Source organism: Anticarsia gemmatalis, chromosome 29 (genome assembly GCF_050436995.1).
Source record: "Anticarsia gemmatalis isolate Benzon Research Colony breed Stoneville strain chromosome 29, ilAntGemm2 primary, whole genome shotgun sequence".
In the NCBI taxonomy this organism is placed as follows: domain Eukaryota; kingdom Metazoa; phylum Arthropoda; class Insecta; order Lepidoptera; family Erebidae; genus Anticarsia; species Anticarsia gemmatalis.
Genome location: NC_134773.1, coordinates 5,072,043 through 5,099,852, shown reverse-complemented (window position 1 = coordinate 5,099,852; position 27,810 = coordinate 5,072,043). Strand labels below are relative to the sequence as shown.

The window sequence follows — 27,810 nt, the reverse complement described above, 5'->3', positions numbered from 1 at the left end:
TTGAAATAAAACACATAATAATTACATTTTCATTTAATTTGATTCTTATTGATACAATGATGTAATAATACAATAAATAAAAATAATATATCGACATTTCATATGCCAGGGCTGCCAATAAAACTCTTTTATTTCATTGAACAAAGTCTTAGCTGATATTTGACTATGAAATCATAGAAACCAGTCAACTGTGTTGTAGTTAGTTTACAGTCAACTTGGGTAACTTTGAATCATTTGGGTAACATTAACAGTGGGAATTTGAACTAGTTTCGATTATTCTTTCATACGAAACCAACACAATTGATAAAAGTTTGCAAAACTAAAGTAAACCTTTATCAATTGTGTTGGTTTCATATGAAAAAAACATCGAAACTAGTTCAAATTCCCACTGTCAATGTTACCCAAATTATTCAAAGTTACCTAAATTGACCTTTTAGTGTGTTGTGTACAATACACAGATACAGTCTGTGTTACTTCACTCTCATAGTGCGTGTGACGAACATCACCCACGAGAGCTCACACCAACATACACACGTGCTCTCTTGAAAGATAGGTCATAGAAAATTGTGAATTTTGTGCAAAATTTTATATTTAGTATCGCAATCTTTTCTTGGTCAGCATGGCGGTTTAAATCGGTGGAATCCGGCCTTCACACTTGCTACAGATATTATTATTAGACATTAGACCAGAGAACTGCCAAATTAATAACATAATGTTGTTCGATTAATATGCCGAACCGACTGTCCCCCGGTTGCTGAACAATAAGCGATAGTTTATATATTCAATAGCGTTTAAACTCATATATAAAACGCTATTGAACAGATAAACTACCGCTAAATGTACCTCAGAAACCGGGAGTTAGTCGGTTCGGCAGTATTATTATATAAGTAGCCAACCATGTGTACTAAACGTTCCTTTACTAGAAACCCTTGCCCAGCAGTGGGACAGTATTGGGTGTAACATACTGGCATTTGAAACAATAAAAATGTTGCAACAAAAATATTAATATGGAATCAATATTTTACAATTTGTTTCATAAAATCTTTAATTTCTTGAGTGTCTTACCCCCGGTTTTTGAGTACATTTAGCGGTAGTTTATCTATTCAATAGCGTTTAAGCTGATATGAAGAAGACAGTTTGAATAGATAAACTACCGCTAAATGTGTCTCAGAAACGGACAGTAAAGCGTCTATTGTCCGGACAATAGACACTTTACTGTCCATTATTGTTAAATTTTATATATTATGTCAAGAAATATCGATTTTAAAACTACTCAACCACTTTGATTACTATTTTGTTTGAAAGTGAATAGCTTATAGTAACTCACCGTGTGGTAATCGCTCAGTATGTTAACTTGTACATTACATAGATGTACGTGCAGTGATATTTGAGCTGAGCGTCTCCGTGCTTCGAGCACGTTACAAGTCTAACTTGTTAACATAACATGAGTTCAGACAGACTTCAACTACTTTGACACTAGGTTGATACTGAATGATATTATTTAAAGTGGTTTAAGTAGGAAATTATGACAAGTACAGTAAGAGTTTTACTCAAATAATATAAAAAAAATATTATAAAGAAAGATTTTAATTATATAGAAATTATATACAATTTTATAAACATATGTCGCAGTAACTACAGTCTCAAACTTAGTAAGGAGTCTTGTACACAAGGTTCGCGGTACGGAGGTATACAACATACAGAATGTATAACATCAGTGACTCGGCTTATGCAGCTGACGGTCACCTGTTTCATACACATACTTTATTTCGAAAATATACAGAATTATTCATCACTTGACGCCGCCTGCGACTTCGCGTAGAAACCCTTCCCTTATAAATCCCGATCCCTCGGGAACTCTGGGATAAAATGTAGCCTATGTGTTATTGTAGGTCTTCAGCTACCTATATACCAGATTTTATCGTAATCGGTTCGGTAGTATTTGCGTGAAAGAGTAACAAACATCCATACATACTTACAAACTTTCGCATTTATAATATTAGTTGGATAATTTAGATATAGCTCTCTGCTAAGTTATAAATATAAATAATAAATATTTTAATGTGCGCATTTCCAAGAGTTTTTTAACACCAAGTGATGTGTGTATAAATAATGATCACGTTGTTATAACGATATAGGAAAACATCGTGAGCAATGACATGTCTGACAGTTGTTTAACACAGCTCTTGAAAAACCTTATTTAAATGACTTATTCCGGGAGAAGCTTATGCCCAGCAGTGGGACAGTAATAGTCTATTATTTGTACATATACTAAATAATATAATGCCTAAAACCTGTTTATATATGAGGATTATTCCTCACACATACATACACTATGAAAAATGTCTTTTTTGTCGTATATACATAAGTGAGCAGTGATAGCCGAGTGGTATAAGTTGGTACTACCCACAGGTCGCAGGTTCGAACCCGAGGCAACACACCAATGACTTGTCGAAGTTATGTGTGTATTAGAAATAATTATCACTTGTTACAACGGTGAAGGAAAACATCGTGAGGAAACTTTTGCAAGGTTTCATCACGATGTTACCCATGCCTAATAAATTGTTTATTACACACAATATAACGCCTGTTATAGTAAAGATATAGGCAGTGTATGAAATGTTCACGTTTCGCTATTAACAATGTTAGTCCCATGTAATATATAGGGGCTATATGTTTATAATATAGCAAGGACCGACATCGGTCATCTACAAAAAGTCACTTGTTATATAGCAAACTAATTAAAATGACACATACTGATAATATTATCAATGTTAAACCATCGGTCTTGGACGACCGACACCGGTCACTTACAAAAAGTCACTTGTTATATAGAAAACTAATTAAAATGACACATATTCATAATATTATCAATATTATACCCTCGGTCTTGGACGACCGACATCGGTCACCTACAAAAAAGTCATTTATTATATAGCAAATTAATTAAAATGACACATAGTGATAATATTATCAATGTTAAACCATCGGTCTCGGACGACCGACATCGGTCATCTACAAAAAGTCACTTGTTATATAGCAAATTAATTAAAATGACACATAGTGATAATACTATCAATATTATGCCATCGGTCTTAGACGACCGATACCGGTCACCTACAAAAATTTATTTGTTATATAGCAAACTAATTAAAATGACACATACTGATAGTATTATCAATATTATACCATCGGTCTTGGACGACCGACATCGGTCATCTACAAAAAATCACTTGTTATATAGCAAATTAATTAAAATGACACATAGTAATAATATTATCAATGTTAAATCATCGGTCTTGGACGACCGACATCGGTCATCTACAAAAGTCACTTGTTATATAGCAAAGTAATTAAATTACATTAATTGATAGTACTTTTAGCGGATACTTTGTATATTTTTTAAAAGATCCCGCACTAAGAATTGCTCTTGCGTCGAGACTTTTACAAACATACAAACAACGGACACTAAGTACAACCAGACCCGAAACAATTATTTGTGGATCGCACAAATAATTGTTTCGTGTGGGAATAGAACCACGATCGACGCAATGGTAGCGGCGTGGCGACCTAAACCACTGCGCCACGGAGGGTATTACATCATCGGTCTTAGACGACCGACATCGGTCGTCTACAAAAAAAATATCGATTTTACTCAAAAATACTAAACCGTAATAATTCTAAAAAACATCGGTCTCTCACGACCGGTACCGGTCACCGGTGACTGTCGGTCGTAATTTTCATATTCCATTAGTGTCTAAGTATACAGGTTCGATGTCCATTTGATTCACAGCTTGCAATGCGCTCCTTTCCTGGGTATGTTTGTATGAGGTATGGGTTGAGGATATAACCTTCGCCTGCATTTGAATTCCACTAAATCGGTAACCTTTACCGGCTGTAACAAACATACAAAATTATTTATTTACTATGTTTACGTATTTAATATGGTTGTTAATGTATCTATATAAGTATGTATTTACAAGTATATAAGTATGTTTATCAGTTATTTACAGTACAAGCTCTGCTTAGTTTGTAATCAGATGACCGTGTGTGAGTTGTACAATGATATTTATTTATTTATTTATGATATTCATAGCACGCAAGTGCAAGAACAGTGATAGCCGAGTGGTATAAGTTGGTACCTCCCACGCAAGTGGTCGCAGGTTGGAACCCGATTATCACATGCTCTAACGGTGAAGGAAAACATCGTGAGGAAACCTTGCATGCCTAAAATTTGTTTAATATATTTATTGAGGGCATGCAAAGTCCCTAACCCGCACTTGGTCAGCGTGGTGGACTCATGGCCCTTACGGGAGGACCCTTGCCCAGCAGTAGGACATTAATGGGTTTAATTAATTTATTATTTTTTAATAGCACGCGCCATTTATATTTGTGTATTTATTTGCTCTTGTATTTACGTTTGGTCGTCAGAATACTGTGATAACTTGTCGATTTCTATTCGCATTTAATCGCTATAATAGGGTAGTCGACTATCAGTCAAATCAGCTACTCTTTATGAAATGTCAAAAATACATTTTAGTATAGAAATACGACGTAGTGACGTCACAGTGTCTTATTTTCGTTGGTATCAAATGAGTGCCTAATAAAATGTTTCAGTCTGTTATAATTACAATTTCGATATTAACAACGAAAATAATTACACAGTCTGAGTATTTTATATGAACCTTTTACTTGTACAAGTTTAATAATTTTTCGTTAACCCAGTCAACTACACAATTATTTAAAAAAATAACACAAAATAATAAATGACATATACTTAATACAATACAAATCTAAAAAAATATATATGTTACTGTAAAAGCCCGAACGGTGGTAAATCCTAAGATTTTCCGGTATAACCTAAGATTTACCAACTCGCAATGGTAAAAGTCCGAACAATTCTTTTATTTCGAACTTTTACCTATATTCACTTGATGATATCGAGATGTCGCCGGAGCCCCGCTTCGCGGGGCTCCTCCTTCTGGGTGGTTAAAAAAAAATAACCACGAAGGCTAAGGTGGGAGCTTCGCTTCGCTCGCTCCCACCTTAGCCTTCTAACCTAACCTACCCATGTCGCTATGCCCAAAACTCCTTCTTTATAACTATGTCACAGTATATAATTATACCGTGAAATAGTTATAAACATAGTTATGAAGGAGGATTTTTTTATATATCGTAACATAGTTTTTAAACTCTGGCTTGTTCGGACTTTTACCATTGAGAGTTGGTAAATCTTAGGTTTTACCGGAAAATCTTAGGATTTACCACAGTTCGGGCTTTTACAGTAACATATATAATTCGTTTTTTACTCTACTGTCAAAAGTTAGTTCGTAATGCAAAATGATTTTGTAGCTTTCTAAAAGTATTTACTAACTTGCCAAAATTTTACATAAAAATTTGCCCACTCGGAAATCCGTTGCAAAATTTTTGCCCACTCTTATGCCCACAATATTTTTTCCACTTCTAGTCTCTACTGGCATCATGCCCACGTTGTCCACTCTTTGCCCACTGTTTTTTTTTTCAACTTCTACATTATGCCCACGTTGGCCACACTAAGCCCACTATACAAAATCAACTGCAGTACCTGTACAGTGACAATAGGGGGCGACATATCCCACGGGCCATCATCCGTGTCATCACCAAACACTTGGGCTTTCAACCATTCATATATCTTCAGCAATTTACTTGAATCCTATGTAAATAATATTATATACTAACTAGCTGATCCGGCAAACCGAAATTTGCCATATACATTACTAGCTGACCCGCGCAACTTCGCTTGCGTCACATAAGAGAGAATGGGTCAAAATTGTCCCCGTTTTTGTAACATTTTCTACTGTTACTCTGCTCCTATTGGTCGTAGCGTGATGATATATAGCCTATAGCCTTCCTCGATAAATGGGTTATATAACACTGAAAGAATTTTTCAAATCGGACCAGTAGTTCCTGAGATTAGCGCGTTTAAACAAACAAACAAATTCTTCAGCTTTAAAATATTAGTATAGATTAAATGAAAGATTGTACTTACTTCTTTACTGTCTTTTGTCTTCTCTTCTGCGTTGTCTTCTTTCTTCTGTTCTGTGTCTTCATGTCCTGCGCCTCCTTCAGCCGTTGATATCACATATACTGATAATTTCTTACGCTCAGGCGAATCCAGGCCGATGTGCCTCTGAAATTATACATATAATATTAGGTCGGGGAAAAAGTCTTGTCGCATTATAGTATGTATGAACTTGTAATAAAATCTCTTTGGCTTCAAGAATCACAAATGAGTACACGGTTCATTAGGTTTCTTTCAGTGAGCTCGTGAGGTACCCAAATATCGAGCTTTTTTGTGTAGAGAAAAGATTTTATTACAAGTTCATACATACTATAATGCGGAAAGACTTTTTCCCCGATGTAATATAATTCTTACCTTATAGAATTGTATTAATTCATCTTTTGATATTGTGTTCAGCTGTTCGACTTCTACTCGCATCCGGTCGAAATTATATACCTGAGGAACAAATTATATAATGTACTAGCTGACCCGCGCAACTTCACTTGCGTCACATAAGAGAGAATAGGTCATAAATTTCCCCGTTTTTGTAACATTTTTCGTTGCTACTCCGCTCCTAATAGTCGTAGCGTAATGTTATATAGCCTATAGCCTTCCTCGATAAACAAGCTATCCAACAGTAAAATAATTATTTAATTCGGACTAGTAGTTCCTGAGATTAGCGCGTTCTAATAAAAACAAACAAACTCTTCAGCTTTAAAATCAAAATCACATCATTTATTCATATAGGTCAAATGCTGACACATATGATAGTCAATGATACAGAGAGTGAATTTACCGCCAGTTCGGAAGTTAGCGCCAATGAGAAGAGCTGCCAACAAACTCCTGGACACTCTTTTTAATCGCCAAATGGTTTTAACAATATTTAATTTAGGTTTAAATCATTGATGATGTAAGTAGCTGCTACCAACACTACCGAACACACTTTGGTCATAACATAAATTTAGTAAATATATTAAGGTACTAAGTTATAATATTAGTATAGACTAGCTGACCCGCGCAACTTCGCTTGCGTCACATAAGAGAGAATAAGTCAATTTTTTCCCCGTTATGGTAACATTTTTTACTGGTACTCTGCTCCTACTGGTCTTAGCGTGATGATATGTAGCCTATAACCTTCCTCGATAAATGGGCTGTCTAACACTGAAAGAATTTTTCAAATCGGACCAGTAGTTTATGAGATTAGCGCGTTCAAACAAACAAACTCTTCAGCTTTATAATATTAGTAAGTATTGACAAGGTAGTAAGTTCGTTACCTGTGCAGTGATTTCTGACCACAATTGGGACGCCTTACTAGACATTCGTTTGGGCTTTTCTAACTTCTGAGCAGCAAGTGCCGCGCGGTGTTTCAGAAATTCCTCTTCAGGCATACTTTCTAAGTATTCCTGAAAAATAATAACGATTGTTATACAGTCAACTTGGGTAACTTTGAATCATTTGGGTAACATTGACAGTGGGAATTTGAACTAGTCTCATTTCATATAAAACCAATACTATTGATAAAGATTCATTTTAGTTTTGCAAACTTTTATCAATCGTGTCCCATGACCCCACCATGGATCCAATATTCAATGACCCCACCATGGATCCAAGATTTAGTGACCCCACCATGGATCCAAGATTTAGTCACCCCACCATGGATCCAATATTCAATGACCCCACCATGGATCCAATATTCAATGACCCCACCATGGATCCAAGATTTAGTGACCCCACCATGGATCCAAGATTTAGTCACCCCACCATGGATCCAATATTCAATGACCCCACCATGGATCCAATATTCAATGACCCCACCATGGATCCAAGATTTAGTGACCCCACCATGGATCCAAGATTTAGTCACCCCACCATGGATCCAATATTCAATGACCCCACCATGGATCCAAGATTTAGTGACCCCACCATGGATCCAAGATTTAGTCACCCCACCATGGATCCAATATTCAATGACCCCACCATGGATCCAAGATTTAGTGACCCCACCATGGATCCAAGATTTAGTCACCCCACCATGGATCCAATATTCAATGACCCCACCATGGATCCAATATTCAATGACCCCACCATGGATCCAAGATTTAGTGACCCCACCATGGATCCAAGATTTAGTCACCCCACCATGGATCCAATATTCAATGACCCCACCATGGATCCAATATTCAATGACCCCACCATGGATCCAAGATTTAGTGACCCCACCATGGATCCAAGATTTAGTCACCCCACCATGGATCCAATATTCAATGACCCCACCATGGATCCAAGATTTAGTGACCCCACCATGGATCCAAGATTTAGTCACCCCACCATGGATCCAATATTCAATGACCCCACCATGGATCCAAGATTTAGTGACCCCACCATGGATCCAAGATTCAGTGACCCCATCAAGGACCCAATACTCATTGCCTTCACATTGGATCCAAGTTTCAACGACCCCACATTGGATCCAAGTTTCAACGACCCCACCATGGATCCAAGTTTCAAAGACCCCACCACGGACCCCAGATTTAGAGACCCCATCATGGATCCAAGATTCAATGACCCCATATTGTACACAAGATTCAGTGACCCCATCTAGTACACAAGATTCAGTGTCCCCTCCACGGACCCAAGATTTAGTGACCCCATCATGGACCCAAGAGTCAGTAACCCCATCATAGACCCAAGATTCAGCGACCCCATCATGGACCCAAGTATCATAGACCCATCATGGGCTCAAGTTTAATATATCAATCATGGGCCCAAATTTCATAGACCCGTCATGGGCCCACGGTTCATAGATCTCATTTATCATGGACCCCATAATGGACCCGAGTTTCATAAACCCCATAATGGGCCAAATGCCATAGACTCTAAATTGGGCCCCAACATTCAATGACCCCATAATGGACCCAAGTTTCATAGACCCCACCAAGCCTAGACTTCAATGTTCACCATGGGCGCAATTAGCCACATAGGGCCCCAACATCATGGGACCATGACACAAAGGGCCCACATCACCACGGGCCCAGGGCAGTTACAGGTACAGGTACGTACCTGCGCGCCCTGTATAAAGGCCTCTATCCGCTGCTCCAGGTACTGCGGGTGTCGGTCGCTCTGCACGATCACGCGCAAGCCTTGCACGCCGTTCGAGCGACGCACGCCGCTGAACACTATATAGCCGAGTTGCTCCTGAAATATGAAAATAAATATCATTGTACAACTCACACACGGTCATCTGATCACAAACTAAGCAGAGCTTGTACTGTAAATAACTGATAAACATACTTATATACTTGTAGTACATACTTAACATCCTGACCCGAAACAATTTTATTTGTGGATCGCACGAACAATATTGTTTCGTGTGGGAATGGAACCCACGACCACCCGCCGCTATGGTACTGGCGTGGCGACCTACATCACTGCGCCACGAAGGCAGTCATATAATATACTTTATCAATTGAAACCATGTCTACATTAAACATAGTAATATAGTCATATGTTTATCATAGATAGACAGTCGCTGCATGTACAATACTGGTATTCAGCTGCGTCCGGTGAGACTGGAAGCCGACTACAACATAGTTGGAAGGCTAAACTGATAGAAGGTGATAAATGTGCACTAGGCACCCATAGCCAGTTGTGCTCACCGGTAGACGTGGGCGTCTCCGTACTTCGGAGAATTGATTTGCACGTAAAAAGTCGGTCCCGGTTGTTGTCTACTAAGATAACAGTCGTTAAGCCACGTCAAAGGCCTTCGGGCTTGAACAACTTTGACACTAGGTTGACCACGAACCATACGAAAAGAAGAGTACTATACCTTAGTCCTGAGTATATTGAAGCAAGGCTCGGCTATAGCATGTGCTAATAGCTCGAGCGCCACGTTCTGTCTCGTGGCTCGCACGCCGCACCCGTAGTAGATGGACGCGCACGACGATCTGTGCACGCTGTTGTGTGTTGAGCGCACGTACCAAGCACCTGCAAACATACAAAATTTTGTCAAAAAACTGGCTGTGTAACCTATGACTGTCCCACTGCTGGGCAAAGGTCTCCTCCCTTAAGAGCAATTAGGCCTTGAGTCCACGCTTGCCAATTGCGGGTTGGTAACTTTGCATGATGGCAATTAAACGAATTTTATAAATGCAAGGTGGTCACAATGTTTTCCTTCACCGTTGCCGTTGGTACAAGTGATAATTATTTAGAATACACGCTTATCTTGGAAAAGTTATTGGTGTGTTGCCTCGGGTTCAAAGCATCGACCACTTATACCACTCGGCTATGTTTCAATGTAAGTAACACAAATAAGAGTGATTTTATGTAGGTCAATCATTATTCTGTTTAGAAGAAAAGCATGTTGTCGCCTTTATAGTGAAAGCCATTGAAGCGTCTACCGGTTACCGTTTTTAATATTGAGCAAAGAAGTACAAAAAAAAACACTTTTATTGTATGGGGACCCCCTTAATATTTAATTTTTAGTATTTGTTGTTATAGCGGCAAGGGAAATACATAATTTGTGAATTTTTTCAGCTTTCTAGCTATCACGGTTTATGAGACACAGCCTGGAGACAGACAGACAGACAGTGGAAGATTAATAAAACTAAAAACAACTTACCATTTTCAATTTCAACTTCTCTATGTAATAATAATTGTTGAGCTAATAACGGGGTTCCATTTTTAGGCATTCTGTAAATAAATATTATAGTTAGTGGTCTATTGTGAAAGTAGTTGAAGTGTTTGTCTGAACTCATGTTATGTTAACAAGTTAGACTTGTAACGTGCTCGAAGCACGGAGACGCTCAGCTCAAATATCACTGCACGTACATCTATGTAATGTACGCGTTCACATACTGTATCTATATATATATAACTCAAAGGTGACTGACTGACACACTGATCTATCAACGCACAGCACAAACCACTGGACGGATCGAGCTGACATTTGACATGCAGGTAGATGTTATGACGTAGACATCCGCTAAGAAAGAATTTTGATCAATGCCACCCCCAAGGGCATAAATTAGGGGATGAAAGTTTGTATCATTAGTAATCAGATGACAGTGTGAACAAATTTATTTATACATACAAATGATTACATAATATAATTACTTACTTCTTTTCTACGGACTCGGCTATCTGAAGCGCTCTTTCTCGGCTAAGATTACCAAACATTAATCCTTCAATATGGACCTTTCTAATCATCTTTGAAGCGAAGTCATCTAACTGTTCCGGTGTCATACCTAGAAAGAAATTAATAATAATATACATATATACACTACAGTCAACTTGGGTAACTTTGAATCATTTGGGTAACATTGACAGTGGGAATTTGAACTAGTTTCGATTATTTTTTCATATGAAACCAACACAATTGATAAAGGTTTATTTTAGTTTTGCAAACTTTTATCAATTGTGTTGGTTTCATATTATTCATATAAATTGAAATTTTGAAATAAACAACTGTTGACTATCTGATAGTCCATACCTTTGGCCGCGTCTAATAGCTGACATCTTGTCCACACTATGTCTGATAGACATAACGCTTGCTGATATACTGCATGCTATAACAATATATTATACATTTTATATAGTTAGTAAATAAAAATAGAATAAATATCATTGTACAACTCACACACGGTCATTTGATTCCAAACTAAGCAGAACTTGTACTGTAAATAACTGATAAACATACTTATATACTTGTAAATACACACTTATATAGCTACATGAACAAGCTCAGAACAGATACTCGTGCTCATCACACTAATATTAGTCCCGGGTGTGATTGGAACCACACGCGGCGCTACGGTTATTGCGGCGAGGTGACCACGTTAACCACACAGACAAACGTGCAGTTAAAAAATCAAAATGACAAAGTAATCTATGTAAAATGACTATCAGGTGTCATTCCACTAATGACAATCACTTTACCAGACCCAAATTCTAAAAACGTGACTATAAAACAATCTGACTATCTTATTGATGGTATTATCACTTCTGAATTGGTATAGATTGATATTTATACATTTTCTGTCACTATCTATCATCTAGTTTACACTCATACCCTCTTATTTATAAACACACTATAAACCTATTTTAGTTAAAAGCTACTATATGTTTTCTCTTTTTCATTTCGCTAAGGAGTGAAAGAAACAAAACACTTTATAAGCCTTTCATAACTTCATATATTTTTATGAATAAGAGGGTTACATTCGCCATAAAACAAGCCCTGACTATCCTAATATTTCACTGACATACCCTGACTATCCAATTGACTATCACGTTTATTATCACTCACCTGATAAGGTTGTTCAGCGTCAAAGTTCCTGATGGCTCGGACATGGTTCTCGAGCATGATATTGAAACGTTTGGGGTCAGCTTTAAAATTGACCATGTGGTCAATTATTTTGTCCAATAATACGTGTTGTTTATCATCGTAGCCGTCTATAGTTACCTGTAAATAAAAAAATATATATAATAGCTGACCCGCGCAACTTCGCTTGCGTCACATAAGAGAGAATGGGTCAACATTTTCCCCGTTTTTGTAACATTTTTTACTGATACTCAGCTCCTATTTGTCGTAGCGTGATGATACATAGCCTATAGCCTTCCTCAATAAATAGGCTATCCAACATTCAAACAATTTTTCAAATCGGACCATTCATTCCTGAGATTAGCGCGTTCAAACAAACACACTCTTCAACTTTATAATATTAGTCTAGATTTGAGGCGCTCATAGCCAGTTCGGTCGGTAAACGATCTTTGGGTTAAGCAACCGTTGGCGCGGGCATTCCATAGATGGGTGTCCGCATAGTGGTATTTGAACTGGGCGTCTCCGTGCTTCGGGGGGACGCAAAAAGTCGGTCTCCGTTGTTGTCTACTAAGATAACAGTCGTTAAGCCACGTCAAAGGCCTCTAGGGCTTGTGAACACCTTTGACACTAGGTTGACCACTAACTATACGACAAACAAACAAAAAAGTATAGATACTCACACTCAGTCCATATTTAGCGTTGCCAATGCTCCACCTTAGGCCGGCCAGTTCCGCGGCGTATGCAAACTGCTGAAGACTGTCCCTCAGCAAGAGGACCCATATGGAGGTGAGGTTGCAGCTCACAGGGTCTGCGTAGGCGAGAGGACTGGGGACAAAATTGATAATATAATCAAATAATTTTGCCAGCTCTTCTCATTGGCGCTAACTTCCGAACTGGCGGTAAATTCACTCTCTGTATCATTGACTATCATAAGTGTCAGCACTTGGCCTAAATGAATAAATGATTTGATTTTGATTTTTGATTTTGAATTTATTAATCTACCAGAGGTCGCCCGCGACTTCGTCCGCGTGGAAACCCTTCCCGTGTAAATCCTGATACTGAACTCCGGGATAAAAAGCCTATGTGTTATTCTGGGTCTTCAGATACCTAAATCACAGATTACTTAATAGTTACTACGTAACAGATAAATCACTCCAAGGAAAAATGACAATACCTACTGCTATAATAACCTACTCCCTTTAGTAGCTAGACGTTGCAAGCCAAAATGAACCAAAGCTTACGAACATAAAGTTGACTTTGCTCTGTAGGTGCGCGCCGCCACGTGCTCAGCGTAGATTGTCAGGGCTGCCTCTTTCGATATATATGTCAGTAGGTATTTGCAGTAAACTTTATAATTGAAAGAAAAAGAATTTCTTCTGTTTAAACATGTTTTATTTTTTAATTATCAAGAAATTATCAATAACTTACAAATGTTTTATTTTGATGTAATGTTTAATAAATTTTTTGCCTTGGCGAAATTCTCGGTTATTAAACTTAATTGTGGAAAATATTCTTAATCGTATAAATAATTTAAGTAGGTATTCTTGTGGGAAACAAGGGCAAGGGGAGTTAAAAGGAATATTTTTTAAAAGATCAAGGAGCTTGCGACCGGGTTTTTGTCTCATGTTAATTTCAAAATTTTTAACAAATGTGATTTCCATGTTAAATTAGTAACTACCAAAAAAAACAACGAACGTCGGGCTACAAGTCCGGTAACACAAAATATTTCCTCGCGTACGAACGCTCCGCGCGGCTGTCGGCAACCCACTGAGAAATGAGCAGTCGACTGCCCGGCGGCCGGTAGGTACTTATCGCGCGCAAGTACATGGAGTGAAATAGGCCTGCCTAAATACCAAATTTCATCGTAATCCATTCAGTAATATTTGCGTTAAAGAGTAACAAACATCCATACATACATACATTCTCACAAACTTTCGCATTTATAATACTAGTAGGAAGTATTTTCACTTATGACTATACTAAACTAAACTATACTAAACTAAAGTTACAATTTTCTATTTATATTAATAACTAGCTGACCCGCGCAACTTCGCTTGCGTCACATAAGAGAGAATGGGTCAAAATTTTCCCCGTTTTTGTAACATTTTTCACTGGTACTCTGCTCCCATTGGTAGTAGCGTGATGATATATAGCCTATAACCTTCCTCGATAAATGGACTATCTAACACTGAAAGAATTTTTCGAATCGGACCAGTAGTTCCTGAAATTAGCGCGTTCAAACAAACAAACAAACAAACAAACAATCAAACAATCAAACAATCAAACAAACAAACTCTTCAGCTTTATACTATTAGTATAGATTCTAGTGACTCTTCCACTAGGCTGAGCCTGTCTCGGAAGAGTCAAATTGTAGCAGTATCCAGTTTTTTGTCCCTGGTTCGATACAGTACAGAGAGTCTTATTAAAATAAAAGATAGGAAACAATAAAAATATTAATGTGAAACAAAATAAAATTCTAATAGAATAACAAAAAAACAAAACAATTGGTTATTGGTATAAATTAAGATATTCAAGTACTTTGACGTGTATATGTATGTAAGCGTGTGTGAGTGTGTGTATGTGTGAGTGTGTGTGAGTGTGTGTGTGTGTGTTATGTTTTAAGTGTTTTTAGTATAATGTTAATATTCTTACCTTACAAAATCGAAAGTTATCACAGCCTTTGGTAGTAAGAATTCGTTGTCCTTTTTGTACCATAGTCTCATAATTGTGTTGTCCTGTAACAATAAAATAAAATTAATTAATTTATACACTAGGTTTTGACCGCAACTTCGTCCGCGTGGTTTGTGACTTAGGACAGAGTTTTCATACAAACTTTCATCCCCTATTTTATACCCTTGGGTGTAGAATTGATCGAAATCCTTTCTTAGCGGATGCCTACGGATAACTAGCTGACCCGCGCAACTTCGCTTGCGTCACATAAAAGAGAAGAGGTCAAAATTTTCCCCGTTTTTGTAACATTTTTCGTTGCTACTCCGCCCCTAATAGCCGCAGCGTGATGTTATATAGCCTGTAGCCTTCCTGGATAAATGGGCTATTTAGCCCTGAAAGAATTTTTCAAATTGGTCCAGTAGCTTCTGAGATTAGCGCGTTCAAACAAACAAACAAACTCTTCAGCTTTATAATATTAGTATAGATTATTACCTTGATGATGGCCGGCGCGACGGTGTCACAGGTGCTGTCGTCACACTTTTCAAGCGCCAGTCGTGATGGTATGAACTCATTCGGAGGGGGTAAATGCAGCTCCTTGCATACCTCCACTGTTTCCCACTCCTGAAAACAAATACAGATTTCAGCCTTCCCACATGATATTCCTTTTTTTCAGGGTACCGTACCCAAACGGTAACAATGGAAGCCTATTATCAATTAACTTCAAATATGAAAACATTAAATAAATTAATTTAACCCATTACTGTCCCACTGCTGGGCAAGTGTCTCCTCCCGTAATGAGGGAGGGGTTAGGCCTTGAGTCCACCACGCTGGCCAAGTGCGGGTTGGGGACTTTGCATGCCCTCAATAAATGTATTAAACACATTTTAGGCATGCAAGGTTTCCTCACGATGTTTTCCTTCACCGTTGTAACAAGTGATAATTATTTCTAATACACACATAACTTGGAAAAGTCATTGGTGTGTTGCCACGGGTTCGCATCTGCGACACTTGCGTGGGTTGTAACAACTTATACCACTCGGCTATCATTGCTCTAATTGTGTAGTTGTCTGGGTTAACGAAAAATTATTAAACTCGTACTCGTAAAAGGTTCATCTAAAATGCTCAGACTATGTAGCTTTTTTCGTAAATAATGTTGAAATTGTAATTATTACAGACTGAAACATTTTATTAGGCGCTCATTTGATATCAACGAAAATCTGCAATAGTGACGTCACTACGTCGTATTTCTATACTAAAATGTGTTTTTGACATTTCATAAAGAGTAGCTGATTTGACTGGTAGGCAACTACCGTATTCAAATGATATATTGAATTTAAATTAAATTACTAAAGGTAATTTTTTTAGGGTATCGTACACAAAAGGTAAAGATGTTTTCGTGTGTGGTACGTACCTTTAGTTTGGACTCATCAATATCCTCCTGCAAATACTTGGTTCCGTACCACGGCTCAGTCATTGTACATTTATCACCGAAAGCTCTGAAAATAATAGATAATTTAGTAAAAGATAACTGTCCCACTGCTGGACAATGAATAAGTCTAGCCTTTCTTCCAACTATGTTGGAGTCAGCTTCCAGTCTCACCGGATGCAGCTGAATACCAGTATTGTACATGTGGCTTCTGGGGGCTAGTGGCTTTATTAACAAGAGCCGCTCGGATCGATCTCTGAGGTTAAGCTACTCTTGAGGTTCTTCTATGGATGGGTTACCATCTTATACATATCGAGTTTCTACGTGTTTCGGAAGGCACGTTAATCTGTAGATCCTGGCTGTCATTTTCAAAGATCTTTGTCAGTCGTTAACAGTAGTCAGAAGCTTGTAAGTGTGACGCACAGTGTTACTTAGTATCGTGTTATAACCCAGGTAACTGTGTTGTGGAGGTCCGATAGACAGTCGCTGCATGTACAATACTGGTATTCAGCTGCATCCGGTGAGACTGGAAGCTGACTACAACATAGTTGGAAGAAAGGCTAGACTGTTATATACTTACTTGGCCACAACGCCTACTCGTACATTTTCAGGGGTGAGCAGAGATAGTAGTTCGGTAATTAATTCTGGTTTCCATTCAGTCATTATGTAGTATGCACTCAGTACATCTTCCATGGGGAATTCCTATAAATTAACAGTACATATAAATAATAAATAATAAATTTAACCCATTACTGTCCCACTGCTGGGCAAGGGTCTCCTCCCGTAATGAGGGAGGGGTTAGGCCTTGAGTCCACCACAGTGACCAAGTGCGGGTTGGGAACTTTGCACAAATTTTTAAACAAATTTTAGGCATGCAAGGTTTTTCCACGATGTTTTCCTTCACCGTTGGAGAATGTGATAATGAATACACACATAACTTCGAAAACTCATAGGTGTGTTGCCTCGGGTTCGAACCTGCGACCACTTGCGTGGGAGGTGCCAACTTATACCACTCGGCCATCACCGCTTTTTTTTTTGTAATAAATAAATAAGTACCTGTAATAGGTGTACGTGTCCGACGACCAAACTCCTCGGTTCCTGAGCATCCTTGAAGCGGAACTCTAAGGACATGAGGTCTTTCTGCTCCTCCCACACCCAGCGCTGAGGACCTTCCGCTTTCAACATCGCTATGTACTGAAAACAAATATAATATATATTTGTGTAACACGGTCATTTGATTACAAACTAAGCAGAGCTTGTACTGTAAATAACTGATAAACATACTTATATACTTGTAAATACATACTTATATAGCTACATTAACAAGCTCAGAACAGATACTCGTGCTCATCACACAAATATTAGTCCCGGGAGTGATTGGAACCACACGCGGCGCTACGGTTATTGCGGCGAGGTGACCACGTTAACCACACAGACAAACGTTAAAGTTTTACTTACTTGAAACACTAAGTTGATAATATCATCTATATGTAGAATCCCTTCTTCTGTCAAATCCACTTGCACGCCAAAGAAACCGAACCCACGAGCTCCGATGCGAGTGCCGCCCACTAGACTGCGGAACATAACATAATATATAAATATATATACATTTTTTTTAAAAAAAGACAACTCCCGCACTAAGACTTGCTCTTGTGTCGAGACTTTTACAAACATACGAACAACGGACACAAAGTACAACCAGACACGAAACAATTATATTATTTGTGGTTTATGTGTAGAAGTTGTAAAGGTTTTTTTGTTTGTAAGATAACTGTTTGAACCAAGCGAAGCCGTGGCGTGCCGCTTGTGCTAGCTTGTATAACATAACTAGCTGACCCGCGCAACTTCGCTTGCGTCACATAAGAGCGAATGGGTGAATTTTTTTCCCCGTTTTCGTAACATTTTTTTACTGGTGCTCTGCTCCTATTGGTCGTAGAGTGATGTTATATAGCATATAGCCTTCCTCAACATATAGGCTATCCAACAGTTAAATCATTTTTCAATTCGCATCAGTAGTTCTTGAGATTAGCGCGTTCAAACAAACAAACTCTTCAGCTTTATAATATTAGTATAGATTAGTATAGATAAACATACCTATTGCACCAACCGCGATCTTTGAAGGCAGAGAGCAGACTGCCAGGTCCCTCGTGACCAAGTAGGTGTGATAGATAATGTCCCGGCTGTAAAAATATACTTAATTAAAATCTCTCAGGTTAAGCCACGCTTGCCGAGGTTGTTCCGTGGATGGGTGACCATCTTATATTTATCGAGTTCCTCCGTGTTTCGGAAGGCACATTAAATCGTGGGTGTAATTTTCAAAGATCTTTGACAGTCAATAAAATAAAATACGGCGATCTGTCTTATGTATTTTCTGTGACCTATGTATAGCCATATTTTTGCAAAAAACTAATTTAGTCATTCACTCATTCATTCATTCAGGTATGAATGTCAGCGACTTATAGATTGCCTTTCTAAGTCGCCGACATATGTCGGCGGGTCGGCGACTTTGGTACCATTACTGTTACCTTAAGAATTTAGAAATCGGTGAATTAAATGCCGCCTTTGAAAAGTCGCCGACATATGTCGGCGGGTCAGCGACTTTGGTACCATTAAGAAGAAGTGACCCTTAAGAAGAATTTAGAAATCAGCTAAATAAAAGTCGGCCCATTAAATGCTGCCTTTGAAAAGTCGCCGACATATGTCGGCGGGTGGACTTTGTAGTGAAAACCACACCACTGTTATTTTTTTTTGTAAAATAAGAAATGATAATCGGCGACTTACGGACGATCTTTGAAAAGTCGCCAACATAAATATGTCGGCGGTTCGGCGACTTAAGTGTTTAGACAAAATTTGGGAAATTTCTTATGTTGGTTTTAATGTCAGCGACTTATAGAATGCCTTTGAAAAGTCACCGACATATCTCGGCGAGTCGGCGACTCAAGTGTCTAGACCAAATTTGTGTATTGTTTTTATTTCGGTACCAATGTCAGCGACTTATAGACTACCTTTGAAAAGTCGCCGACAAATGTCGGCGGGCCGGCGACATTATTATTTTAATACTTACCCCACTTTTGTAATGTTTCCTCGTATCAGGTATCGGGAAATCAATAGACAACGACCTCAAGTCCTTCACCGGAAGACAGTAAGCTCTCTTCCGGCGTAACTCCGGCGGAAACGGATGTTCCGGCCACACGGGCGCTGTGACCGATTTATCTTCGACCACAGAGAATAGAGGCACTACCATAGCTTCTAGCTCGTCTAGGGATTCTGTGAAATAAATAGATAGATGTTTGTACAACTCACACACGGTTAGATCAAACTAAGCAGAGCTTGTACTGTAAATAACTGATAAACATACTTATATACTTGTAAATACATACTTATATAGCTACATGAACAAGCTCAGAACAGATACTCGTGCTCATCACACAAATTTGACATATGGTAATGTAACATTCTAAATATGGCCTGAGCTACTAAGGCCCTGTATCATATTACTATATGCATACAAATATACTTATCTTGACTGACTGACTGGCTGATTGACTGACTGATAAATATTCGCACAGCCGTTAGAAACAATGTAACAATGTTTTATTGTCCTAATGTATAATTGTACTAATGTCACGTTGTCCTTATTATAATCTTATCATAGTCTTTACATCTTAATATTTCACTGTCCTCACCTTTCCCCATGACAACGAGGGTCATAATGTTTGAAGAGTACCACTGGTTGTGGAACTGCAGCAGTTCCTTCCTCACGTCGATGCCCTTACTCTTGGGAATCGTCTCCAGGGTATCCCTGTTACCTGGAATATAACAATTTATTATAGTTTTACATCATAAGTAGCCTTTCTTCCAACTATGTTGTAGTCAGCTTCCAGTCTCACCGGATGCAGCTGAATACCAGTATTGTACATGCAGCGACTGTCTATCGGACCTCCACAACACAGTTACCTGGGTTATAACACGATACTAAGTAACACTGTGCGTCACACTTTCAAGCTTCTGACTACTGTTAACGACTGACAAAGATCTTTGACAATAACTCACTAATTACCGTGCCTTACGAAACACTCTATATGTATAAGATGGTCACCCATCTATAAATCAACCTCGGCAAGTGTAGCTTAACTTTAAAGTTAGATCCGCGCGGCTGTTGTTAACTAAGCCACAAGCTCCCAGTGTTAACACGTGATATTTTTTTTACTAGCTGACCCGCGCAACTTCGCTTGCGCCACATCAGGGAGAATGGGTCATAATTTCCCCCGTTTTTGTAACATTTTTTACTGCTGCTCTGCTCCTATTGGTCGTAACGTGATGATATATAGCCTATAACCTTCCTCGATAAATGGGCTATCTAACACTGAAAGGATTTTTCAAATCGGACCAGTAGTTCCTGAGATTGGCGCGTTCAAACAAACAAACAAACAAACTCTTCAGCTTAATAATATTAGTATAGATAAATAAATATTTTATTTGCAGTCCAACTTACCTGTACCAAACTTATGAAAGGGGTGTGTTTTGGCCGCAGTGCTCTTATTGAGCTGGTCCAGTCTCCAAGTGTCTGAGGAGCTGTTCTTCTCATGTTCTGAGTTGACAGCGCTCAGCTCCCGACCCGTCGCAGACTCCGTGAACAATGGCGATATGAAGAACTGAGCGAAACTGGTGAAAGACAAGAATAATTTAGAAGTTATACTCTACTATAATAAATTAAAACTATACGTCTTCTTCTTATCGTATAGTTAGTAGTCAACCTAGTGTCAAAGTTGTTCAAGCCCGAAGGCCTTTGACATGACTTAACGACTGTTGTCTTAATTGACAACAACCGGGACCGACTTTTTACGTGCCCTATAAACTATACGTTAAATAATTTCATATGTACAATAGATATATAATTTTAATTTTGTATATGTAATTTTTTATAGAGTTACACTTATAACTAGAGAGTGCTCGCAACTTTGTCCGCGTGGACTAATGCTATCCAACAGTTTTTAATACTGATATTTCATAAGTTTTATGGAGGGAAGGGGAGGGGAGGTCAAAAATCCTCTCTTAGTGCTCCTCTACAGTTACTAAGGAATGTTCATATCAAATGTCAAGTTTGTACGCTCAGTAGTTTCCACTGTGCGTTGTACATCAGCCACTTAGTAAGAGAAGAGTCTTATATAATTGTTATAATAATATTATATTGATTGCTTTCTTAGATTTGTTCAAGGTTATTTGAGGCGCTCATAGCCAGTTGTGCTCAAAGGCCTAAAATCTTTAGCGTTAAGCAAAACTTGGCGCAGTCATTCCATAGATGGTGACCGCATTTGCAATGGGTGTCTCCGTGTTTCGGAGGGCACGTTAAGAGGGTAAAACCTCTATATGAAAAGATCATCAACAAAAACGGGAAGACTAAAGTCCACGCCGACGAAGTTCAGACAAATCCGACTAACTGCCTCCGTGGCGCAGTGGTATAGGTCGCCACGCCGAAACCACAGTGTCGGGAGGTCGTTGGTTTGATTCCGGAACAATAATTTGTGCGGTCCACAAATAATTATTTCGGGTCTTGTTTGTAAAAATCCCCGCGACACAAGAGCAATCTTTAGTGCGGGAGTTGTACTTAAAAAAAAATCTATGCATAAACTTGGATATTGGTACTTACATGTCCAGCGCATTATTGAGATGGGCGGGCAGCACATCGAAGTAGTACGTCGTATGGTCGGACGATGTTGACGCGTTCGAAGAGCCGCCGTGCTCTGATAGAAACTTATTGTATTCGTTCTCCTGTACATAAAAACATATATAAATAGTATATAATGACTAGCTGACTTGCGCAACTTCGCTTCCGACACATAAGGGACTACTAACATTTATTCAGCTTTAATTAGCTCATTTATATCCATAGAAAATAGCGTTTTTAGGGCGTTCAAACAAACAAACTACAATTTTACCCTCTTATCCATACTAATATTATAAATGCGAAAGTAACTCTGTCTGTCTGTCTGTCTGTCTGCTACTCAATCACGTCTAAACTACTGAACCAATTTGCATGAAATTTCGTATGAAGATATTTTGATACCCGAGAAAGGACATAGGCTACTTTTTACCCCGGGAAAATGACGCATTTCCCGGGAAAATTCAGAAAATTCAACGAAGTCGCGAAAAATCAATATTATAATGACATTGAATTGACAAAATTCCGTTGCCATGGCAACTGTTTTAATGGCGGATATGCCTTAGCGCGACTTCGTTATACTAAGAGATATAAATAATTTTGAGAATATATTTCGTGAAAAAAAAGCATATTTTATATCATCACGCTACGACCAATAGGAGCAGAGTAACAGTAAAAAGTGTTGCAAAAACGGGGAAAATTTTCACCTATTCTCTCTTATGTGACGCAAGCGAAGTTGCGCGAGTCAGCTAGTAAAAATATATAAAGTTACTAGCGGACCCGCGCAACTTCGCTTGCGTCATATAAGAGAGAATGGGTCAGAATTTTCCACGTGTTTGTAACACTTTTTTCCTGTTACTCTGCTCCTATTGGTCGTAGCGTGATGATATAAAATATGCTTCTTTCTTTCACGAAAAATATTCTTAAAATTATTTCTATCTCTTAATATAACGAAGTTGAGCTAAGGCATATCCGCCATTAAAACAGTTGCCATGACAACGGAATTTTGTTAATTTAATGTCATTGTTATATTGATTATGTGCAACTTCGTTCGCCACCTGAATTTTCCCGGGAAATGCGTCATTTTCCCGGGGTAAAAAGTAGCCTATGTCCTTTCTCGGGTATCAAAATATCTCCATACCAAATTTCATGCAAATTGGTTCAGTAGTTTAGGCGTGATTGAGTAGCAGACAGACAGACAGACAGACAGACAGAGTTACTTTCGCATTTATAATATTAGTATGGATGAAAGGCTTATAAAGTGTTTGTTTCTTTCACTCCTTAGCGAAATGAAAAAGAGAAAACATATTATAGTAGTTTTTTAACTAAAATAGGTTTATAGTGTGTTTATAAATAAGAGGGTTATAATATTAGTATAGACTAGCTGACTCGCGCAACTTCGCTTGCGTGACATAAGAGAGAATTGGTCAACATTTCCCCCGTTTTTGTAACATTTTTCACTTGTACTCTGCTCCTAATAGTCGTAGCGTGATGATATATAGCCTATAGCCTTCCTCGATAAATGCGCTATCTAACACTGAAAGAATTTTTCAAATCAGACCAGTAGTTCCTAAGATTAGCGCGTTCAACCAAACAAACAAACTCTTCAGCTTTATAATCTTTATATACATTATATATAATATATATAATTCTTCTGTAAGTGTGTATGTCACTGAAGTTCTCTTAAACGACTGGACCGATTTTGATGAAATTTTTTGTGTGTGTTCAAGGGGATCTGAGAATGGTTTAGATTATTAAAAAAAGATTTTCAAATTAAAGACTTGTAGACAGGACAACGTCTGTCGGGTCCGCTAGTTTTACTATAGATAAAAAGAATATATAGGATATACATACCTCTGGATATTTCTTAGTGCCTAGAAACAGCATGTGTTCACAGAAATGTGCCAATCCGGGTAATTCTTCCGGATCACTGAGATATCCTGTAAAAAACACAAATAAATAAATATCATTGTACAACTCACACACAGTCATCTGATTACAAACTAAGCAGAGCTTGTACTGTAAATAACTGATAAACATACTTATATACTTGTAAATACATACTTATATAGATACATTAACAAGCTCAGAACAGATACTCGTGCTCATCACACAAATATTAGTCCCGGGTGGGATTCGAACTCACCACAGTCCCGTAAGTTATTGGCGCAAGGTGACTATCTTAACCACGGCGCCTATTTGGTACATTCGCATTCATTTTATTTTAACTTTGAGAAGAAATTCAAATCCTAATCATTAATATTGCAGTTGGACTGCATTAACTGCAGTCGGACTGCATTAACTTCAGTCAGACTGTACAATTTGTAACTTAAACTAACTTACTCCCGGTTTCTGAGTACATTTAGCGGTAGTTTATCTATTCAATAGCGTTTTTTTTTTTATATGAGTTTAAACGCTACGTAAAAAAACCGGGGGTTAGTGATGATAAAAAATCGCGGTTAACTTTTGTTCAACACGGGAATCAAACCCAGGACTAATACTCACCAACATTGACATCTAATGCAGCTGCAGACTTGTCAGTAGTCGGGTCACTGACTAATAACACTTTCAGTCTGTTTGTCAGTAACAAACCTCTGAAACAATGAAAATATTACATGAATTACTGTTAGTATAATATATAATAGGGTAGTTGACTATCAGTCAAATCAGCTACTCTTTATGAAATGTCAAAAACACATTTTAGTATGGAAATACGACACAGTGACGTCACTATGACGTAGTTCCTGAGATTAGTGCGTTCAAACAAACACACTCTTCAGCTTTATAATATTAGTATAGATAGTATAGGATCTGTAGCAGATCGCTACATACAGCGCCATCTAATGCGACAAGCGCACATCAACCAACACGCAGTGTGACTGACGTCACAAGTCCTGAATCGCGCTATCGAAGTTTGCACTGCAACTGACTATATATACAAGTTCCCGACTACAACAGTCGGACAGTAGGCCCACCAGGCATGATCACCTCGCCTGGTCGGAGGATCCTCCCTTTGTGTTGGAGGAACATGATCACCTCGTACCTCCACAACACTATAAAGTTATAAACCTATTTTATTTATAACACTACTAAAATATGTTTTCCCTTTTTCATTCGCTAAGGAGTGGAAGAAACAAAACTCTTTATAGGCCTTTTATAACTTCATATATTTTTAAGAATACAAGCGCGGTACAAGATCGAAGTAAACAGCTAGTATCGTCTACAACACCGCGCGTCGCTCTCCGACCCGCGCGCTAGTTCTTGAACCGCGCGGTTTCTCGGTTCTGTTACCGCGCGGTGATATAGACAATAATAATAAAGCCTATTTATTTCCGAAAAGTGGTAGGTACTTAAAATCTAAACAGTAAATTTCGAAATAGTTATATGATGTCCTGCAGTTCGGTGTGCCTTTTGGCATAGGCCTCCTCAAGCACTCTCCATTGAGCTCTGTCTTCTGCGACTCTGGTCCAGTGTGGTCCCAAGGTCAGGCGAATGTCGTCTCTCCATCTTGCTCTCGGGCGTCCATGCCTTCTTGTGTCTTCCATTGGGTACCACAGAGTTACTTGCTTGCTCCATTTGTATTTTTTGCAGCGCAACATATGATGTAGACAATACTAGCGGTTTACTCCGATCGTGTCCGCGCAGTCATATGAACTTAGCCTAAGAAGGTAAGTACTAAGTATAGATAGTATAGGTTCTTACCTATAAACTCTCTTATCTTCCTGTGATTTCAATATATCGTCGTATCGCTTGACGACGCCGGGGGCTGCGACGGGCCCGCCGGGGCCCTCGGCCACGCGGCCCGGCGAGCCGCCCGGCGCGGCGCCCCGGCTCGGCGAGAACTGCGCCGACATGCCCGATATATGACGCTTGTTACTTAACAACCTGAAACAATGTCAAATATTACATATTAGGTCGGGGAAAAAGTCTTATCGCATTATAGTATTATGTAAATTTCTCTACACAAAAAAGCTCGATATTTGGGTACCTCACGAGCTCACTGAAAGAAATCTAATGAACTGTGTACTCATTTGTGATTCTTGAAGCCAAAGAGATTTTATTACAAGTTCATATACTAATAATGCAAAAAGACTTTTTCCCCGACCTTATATATAATATGTATATATAAATAATATGTATACATAATTATTTTCCTGTATGACAATATGTATGTATGTGAATGAAGCAAGGGAAGTTTATAAGGATCGTACTAAGTGGAGTTATCTTGTCTCTGCCTACCCCTATAGGAAGAAGGCATGATTTTATGTTTTTTTAGATAACCTTTGCTCTGCACAAACTGGAAGAAACCCAATTTTTACCTATAAAAAGAATTCCCCATTTTTTATATTATAATACTAATATACCTATTTCTTATCAATATAACCACTAGGACGCAGGTTTGATTCCCAGCTCTGCGAAATTGATGTTCTCACAACATCAATATCAATGTGAATGATGCAAGGGAAGTTTGTAAAAATCATACCCAGTCGCGTCCTTTGGTCTCGGCCTACCCCTATGGCAACAAGGTGTGATACTATGTATATATGTAAATACTATTTTATCTTATACTAAAAAATTTTTTGTTGCATTACATGCTGATACTGTTGTAATAAAAAATATGTATTCTTATTAATGTAACACAATTGGACAGAAATTTCAAAAGCGCACTGTCTCACTTTAGTGGCGTCATTTAATCGATATTTCATTGTTATCGTATAAAACAACGATAATAAAAAAAATCGCTTATGTTGCAATAATTACCAAACATGTTTTTATAGCAAAAACTTAGTAAAAACCCAGTTTTTTCCACACGGAACGTCGTAAATACGTATTGTTTTTAACACTTCTCTATCTTTTTCTTTGAAAAATAAAAAAATATGTCCTCAAATGATATAATAATAAAAATATGCAACCTAACCTATTTGATGGCGCTCGCAGTAGCAGTGGAGAGTAATAGTGGATGCCCACGATAATAGCACGTCGCGATGCCAGTTTGAATAACTAAATAACGCGTAATTATTGTTTGAATTTAATAAAATAGCGTTTTATTTTTATCAAAACCAATATCGATGATACTGTACTGTCATAATTTAACATTGACACACGAATAAATTGTGTGGTTAGCTTATTTCTAAAGATACTCAGCATATTAACTATTTTGAATTTGGCTGGGTTATACAAGTCTTTTACGTTTTGTTACACGCAGAATTTGTGAGAAAAATCGATTGAATGAGTTAGCTTTTATTTTTCTTGTATTTTATTCGAGAAGATACTAATGATATACCGAACTAAAATTTATTCTCATTAATATAGAGCTCATAATTTTGAATAATCAGTTGGTGAGAAATATTCTATTCTGACGAAATACCTGGTTAGGTAAAAAAGACTAGACTAAACTTCTCTGTAGACCCTGGTAATACACAATTACTAATGTCAATAATAATGTCAAGTGATAACTGACCGGTGTATTTTTAATTTCTTTCAGATTTTTATTCAATAAACAAGTTTGTACTTGTCGTAAAAGTGTTTTCAGTGTTGGACCAAGATCCCAGAGCTGCCAGACCTACGTCATTTTAGCAAAGCTGAAATTTTGAGGATTGTTAGTATAAAGGGTCTGTTAAGAGGTATGCACATCCACTACCTTGAAAGCGGGGCCGTTTCTGAGGTAGCGCGGAGTGAAGGTGCGTAAAAAACGA

At 38.2% G+C, this 27,810-nt stretch overlaps 2 protein-coding genes across 2 annotated transcripts in view; one reads left to right on the top strand and one right to left on the bottom strand.

The window, feature by feature from the left end:
• Window positions 1-27,810, top strand: part of LOC142985332 (uncharacterized) — a 98,765-nt gene that overhangs the window by 39,043 nt on the left and 31,912 nt on the right. The gene's annotated exons all lie outside the window — the stretch shown is intronic.
• On the bottom strand, window positions 19-27,211 carry Ide (Insulin degrading metalloproteinase). The gene is made up of 26 exons (XM_076133434.1): window positions 27,033-27,211; window positions 25,817-25,999; window positions 24,620-24,708; window positions 23,969-24,054; window positions 22,103-22,224; window positions 20,948-21,117; window positions 20,139-20,261; window positions 19,517-19,719; window positions 18,547-18,632; window positions 17,911-18,025; window positions 17,509-17,646; window positions 17,033-17,154; window positions 16,438-16,522; window positions 15,519-15,647; window positions 15,009-15,091; window positions 13,037-13,181; window positions 12,342-12,497; window positions 11,529-11,604; window positions 11,157-11,283; window positions 10,659-10,729; window positions 9,867-10,024; window positions 9,101-9,235; window positions 7,315-7,443; window positions 6,416-6,496; window positions 6,029-6,169; window positions 19-3,895 (listed from the first exon to the last, which is right to left on the bottom strand). The coding sequence occupies exons 2-26, from the start codon at window positions 25,966-25,968 to the stop codon at window positions 3,788-3,790; spliced, it is 3,030 nt and encodes a 1,009-aa protein (XP_075989549.1). The 5' UTR covers window positions 25,969-25,999; window positions 27,033-27,211; the 3' UTR covers window positions 19-3,787.